Source organism: Microtus ochrogaster, chromosome 21, assembly GCF_000317375.1.
Source record: "Microtus ochrogaster isolate Prairie Vole_2 chromosome 21, MicOch1.0, whole genome shotgun sequence".
Taxonomy (NCBI): domain Eukaryota; kingdom Metazoa; phylum Chordata; class Mammalia; order Rodentia; family Cricetidae; genus Microtus; species Microtus ochrogaster.
Window position 1 is genome coordinate 10,929,771 of NC_022022.1, and position 5,117 is coordinate 10,934,887.

The window sequence follows — 5,117 nt, forward strand, 5'->3', positions numbered from 1 at the left end:
AGTGGGACAATCATGGCGACTCTCTGACTCAGCTTCTTTCTCCCAGCATCCTGTTCTGTTTTCTCCGCCTACCTAGGGGTTGGCCTATGAAATGGGCCTAGGCAGTTTCTTTATTAATAAGAAATCATTCCCACATCACCTGTTCAACCCTGTTCACTGATGGTATAAGAAAATGAGCTCGGAGGGTGATTGAAAGTACCATACAATGCAGTCTGGTTTTTATATCTATGTGTTGTGTTCTTTAAAGTCCTGGTCAGGATGGTCCCTCACCTGTAGTTCAGCAATGCTCAGGAGGCTGAGATAGGGGGATCACCATGAGTTCCCAGCCAGCTTGGGCTATAAAGTAAAGTCTTGCCTTAAAAAAAAAAAAAAGCCAGATGGTAATGGTGCACACCTTTAATCCCAGAACTTGGGAGACAGGCAGGCAGATCTTAAGAGTTTGAGGCCAGTCTGGAACAGAGGCTGAAGCAAGAGGGTTTCTCCAAGTGCAGGAGTTCAGGGCCATCCTGATCCGCATAGTGGGACACCCCCTCCAAAACACAAGTCCTGAGAATTTAAGAAGAACCACTGTGGGTGATGGTGGCACACTCCTTTAATCTCAGCACTTGAGAGGCAGAGGCAGGCGTACCTCTGGGTCTATAGAGTGAGTTCCAGGACAGTCAGGGCTACACAGAGAAACCCTGACTTTTGTTATTAACATCAGTATCCAGAATCAAGCTGTCAGTGATGTGTTGCGTTAAACAAGCTTTATTTATGAATTATCTAACATACTAGACACGAAGATCCCAGGATATAGTATTTTTAGCAGAAAAACCTGACTTTGAATAATAAAAATAGGTAGTTTAGTTTTCGTTGGTGTTACCAGATTTCAGAGTGTATGTGCTCTTTCTTCCTTAGAAACCTCGTTCATATGATTGAACATGCACAGAAAGAACTTCAGAAGTTAAGGTAAGTTTTTTTTTTATTTGAGTGAGATTTAGATGAGCCCTGATAGAGTGGGGGAGGAAAACCACTAAGACTACATATAGTCCTGTAAAAGTAAATAGCTAATCCACTTTGGTTAAGCAGTTAATTTTTAATTGTGTATTGCTGTCAGGGTGTGTAGAATAATTACCTTTAAGAAATAGAAATTCAGGGGGCTGGAGAGATGGCTCAGAGGTTAAGAGCACTGAAAGATCTGGTGCCCTCTTCTGGCCTGCAGGCATGGAGGCTGAACACTGTGTACATAATAAATAATCTTTAAAAAAAAAAAGAAAGAAAGAAAGAAATAGAAATTCATAAATTCTAAATGGTAGATCGCTAGCAAGGAGTAGCAAAAGTCAAAGTTTATATGTCGTGTGTATTGAAGGGAAACTTGGGCTAGACTTTCTTGATGTTTGCTGTTTTATGATCAGTGGGATGGGAAGCCCCTGAACAGTTCATAGATTGAGCCAGAAGTGTGGAAGACAGCTGTAGCCCCAATGCTGTCTGAAGGGGTTTGTACCTGAGGGTACCTGGTCAGCGGGGGTCATATGGAACAGTTGGCAGGGAAGCCTGGGAAATTGGCCTGGTCTCCAACCAGAGCTGCCAAGCTCCTTCATAGTTGGAAAGAAGAGTTAGGAAGAGCCAGACGTGCTGCACCGGAGAGCCTGCTCTTTGGTCAAAGGGCTGGTAGACTGTGGATTGGCGGGACCAAATGGCTGGGTAGCATAGAGCTTCACATACACCGTGATATATTACAAGTGCAAGAAATTGTCTTCATTTTGGATTTATACTTTTAAGTTGATTTGGTTTTCGACAGTAGATCATTTAACAAATAGCCATTTAATATGTACTAACTGATCTACTGGGGCCAGCATCTGGCACTGAGTTTGCTGTACCTAAGTGGAGGTAAGAATAAGCTTGAAACCTGAAAGCGTGTTTGTTTTCTACAACTCATAAATCTGCAAACTTAGAAAGAACACCTTGGGTAAGTGCAGGGTAACACACTCTGCACACACATGCACATACAGGAAAGAACCTAGATAAGTCTGAAAGAGAAGGTCTTTATTTTGGCTCACAGTTGTGGAGAGCTGAGGCTGAAAAAGTGTATCTGTTGACAACCCCGTTAGGGACAGATGCCAGCCTGGTCCAAGGGATCACATGACAAGAGACAAGGTGGCTGCATGTGTGTGTTTCAGTCTCTAAAGCCACTAGTGTTCTGTTTTTGGAATTCTGTTCTGATAACCCTCTCTAATCCAAACACCTCTGTAAAGTCCGCCTCTGGGCACGGTAATTGGACCAGCTTCCATCTCCTAGCACTCAGTGGTGTGAATGTTAGACAGGGGACATTCGAAGTGCAGTACACTGAAACTCGCACAGCCATTGCCAGGGAAAGTGCGTGGAAGGAGGGATTTGTAATCTACATACATGTTTGTAGTTAGTTGGTATTTTGTTTTCTCCCACAATGAGCATATTTTCTAAAATTTGTAATTGAAAAATAATTAACAGAAAGTTAGGTTCTCGGATTAGCCTATAATTGTGTGTGTGAACCCTAAAGAGTTTAAAGATACTTTCTGTATTGTTTTGTTCTGTTGGTTTTTATCATATGTTATAATGTCATTGGGCTGTATAAAATATTTTTACAGGAAACATATTCAAGATTTAAACTGGCAGCGAAAAAACATGCAGCTCACAGCAGGATCTAAATTGAGAGAAATGGAGTCAAAGTGAGTGTATAATTCACCGTGTCTTAAGTAGTTTAGTTCTAAGAGCAAAAACTAAGATTACAGTAATATTCACGTGGGTGCTGCGGGAATCAAAGAAAGGCTGTTTGTGTGCCTGCTGGTTGCTGAGGAAGGCCATACAGAGAAGCCGGGACTGCAGACAGGGCTGAGCTACTGCTGAGTGGTGCGGTCTCAGCCCCCAACCTGAGGCCGGTATTCTTGTAGGAAGGGGAATCCCATAATTTGCCTAACTTGTTTGTGCTTTAATTTGTTTATCCCTGCTAATGCATATTATCTTTAAAATATTCTTCTACATATGCTTACATATATCATTTATAGAAAGGCCTAACTAAGTTTTATGTGGCCATGAGCACCTTACTCAGCATGTGAGAAATTAAGGAAGGATTTGAGCTTAAGGCCAGCCTTGGCTACAGAGTGAGAGACCCCAAAAAGGGAAATTAAATACCCTAACCCTGTGATGTTTGTATGTCATTCCTCACCCACACCATCCCCTTGTCCCTCTTCCCGTCTTTAGTGCCATGGACGGAGGGGCGTCCACATTTTTCTTCAGGCTTGCACTTGTACATTTGCCCTTGAGATGATTGACAGGAAACAGTGACCTCCTTTAGTCTGCCAGTTTTGTTTGTTTCTTCAGTTCTGGAATCTTGTCCTCCATTTTCTGAGACTCTGCCCTGTTTTCTGCTAGTCTTATACTGTCTTCCATTACTCCTTCCTGTCTCTTCTGTCTTAATTCTTTCCTATTTTGCCATTTCCTAAGGAAAAATTGTCATGAGACAATTGTAGATTCATTTATGATAATAAAAAATAATGTAGAGACATCCTGTGTCTCTTTGCTGCTTTCCCATAAGTGGGCTTCACTTTTTTTAAACAGAAAGTTAAAAATGTTAGTGCCCTGAATAAAACTATATGTTTAAGATAAACTGAAAGAAATTTTGCATGAAGTAATTTTTCCTTTTTTCTTCTTTTTTTTCCCCTCTCCTAGTTGGGTATCCCTGGTAAGTAAGAACTATGAGATTGAGCGGACTATCGTGCAGCTGGAGAACGAGATCTATCAAATCAAGCAGCAGCATGGGGAGGCAAACAAGGAGAACATCCGCCAAGACTTCTAACCTTGGGCGAAAGGGAGAAGAGGCCCCTGCAAACCTGAGGCCTGTGGACTTCCTCAAAGCCACTGTCGTGCTTAGGTGTTTAGAGCCTGGGTTGTGTGTGCTGTTGTGTTGTTTCATGTGTGTGTGTCTTACCAAAATAAAGGTTTGCCACACGTTTCTATTTTTTTTTAGCTATAAAAATCTGAGTTTTCAAAGTGAGCATGACTTTAGAATGATCTTGTCATATTTTATAGCAGAAATCCTTCTTTTAAGGCTTCAAATTTTGTAACGAAGCTTTATTTAAGGCTTCCAACGTGCTCGGGAAACTGGGCACTTTGAGTGTGTGTTTTTGTTGAATAAAGTACCATTGTAAGCATTTTTGTGGGTGGGTACAGTGAACTGTATTAATGGTTCTCATGAGTGTGGGGTTCTACGATAGAAACAGGACATGTTTGGTGTTAGGGAATGCGTTGGGACAGGACCTTCTCAGCAACCGATGGCCTCTGTCTTCCTCTCTCTCCTTGTTGTGGTGTGTAGTTCAGGGCTTCATACTCCTCCTTGAAGACCGTGTAGGCCACGAGGCGCACCACCCTGATGCACAGCCTTAGTCAATGTCACACCAGGAAGTGAGCTTGATGCTGCTGCTGAAGTGATGCAGCCCCAGCCGCTGGTGTTCTGTGATGCGCTGACCATCAGGGAAAGAGGTCACTCCAGAGTAATCCAGCCACTGGTGTTCTGTGATGCGCTGACCATCAGAGAAAAGAGTCACCCCAGAGAGTAATCCAGCCGCTGGTGTTCTGTGATGCGCTGACCATCAGGGAAAGAGGGTCCCTCCAGAGTAATCCAGGCTCTGGCAGCAGAGGGGAAGCCGGCCTCTGATGGACTGAACCTCCAGCCCCTTCAGAGGTGTACTTATTGATTGTAAGACACGTTCCTCATACTGAGGCCATTTAGATCTGTATGTTCTCTAAAGAAAAACATCACACTCCTGCAACTTCAGTCCTTACTGTGTAGTGTTCGCAGTGCCCAACATGCAAGACGCTCCAGGTGGGCCAGGACAGCTGTGACCAGTCATGTAGTGAATGGAACACTTCAGAAAAACTACTCGGAATCATAGAAAACAGCCCCTGTTCTCTGCTATGATTTCTTCAAGGTCTAAGTACCTCCAACATAACAACTGTTAGGCAGAGGCCAGCCTGATCTAGAAAGGGAGGTCCAGGACAACCAGAGCTGCACAGAGAAACCCTGTCTCAAGCAAAACAACAAAAAAGGTGTGTGAGTGGGCATCGCTGTTAAGGGTGCCACAGGCAGCCTGCTCCTCAGC

General features: G+C 43.4%; 1 protein-coding gene across 1 annotated transcript in view; it reads left to right on the forward strand.

The window, feature by feature from the left end:
• Bcas2 (BCAS2, pre-mRNA processing factor) overlaps positions 1 to 4,169 on the forward strand; it is a 10,998-nt gene extending 6,829 nt beyond the window's left edge. The window contains exons 5-7 of the mRNA XM_005357136.2: positions 898 to 948; positions 2,607 to 2,687; positions 3,688 to 4,169. Of these exons, the coding sequence (XP_005357193.1) occupies positions 898 to 948; positions 2,607 to 2,687; positions 3,688 to 3,814 (259 nt within the window). The 3' untranslated portion in view covers positions 3,815 to 4,169. The remainder of the gene's footprint in view (positions 1 to 897; positions 949 to 2,606; positions 2,688 to 3,687) is intronic.
• The last annotated feature ends 948 nt before the right edge of the window (positions 4,170 to 5,117 follow it).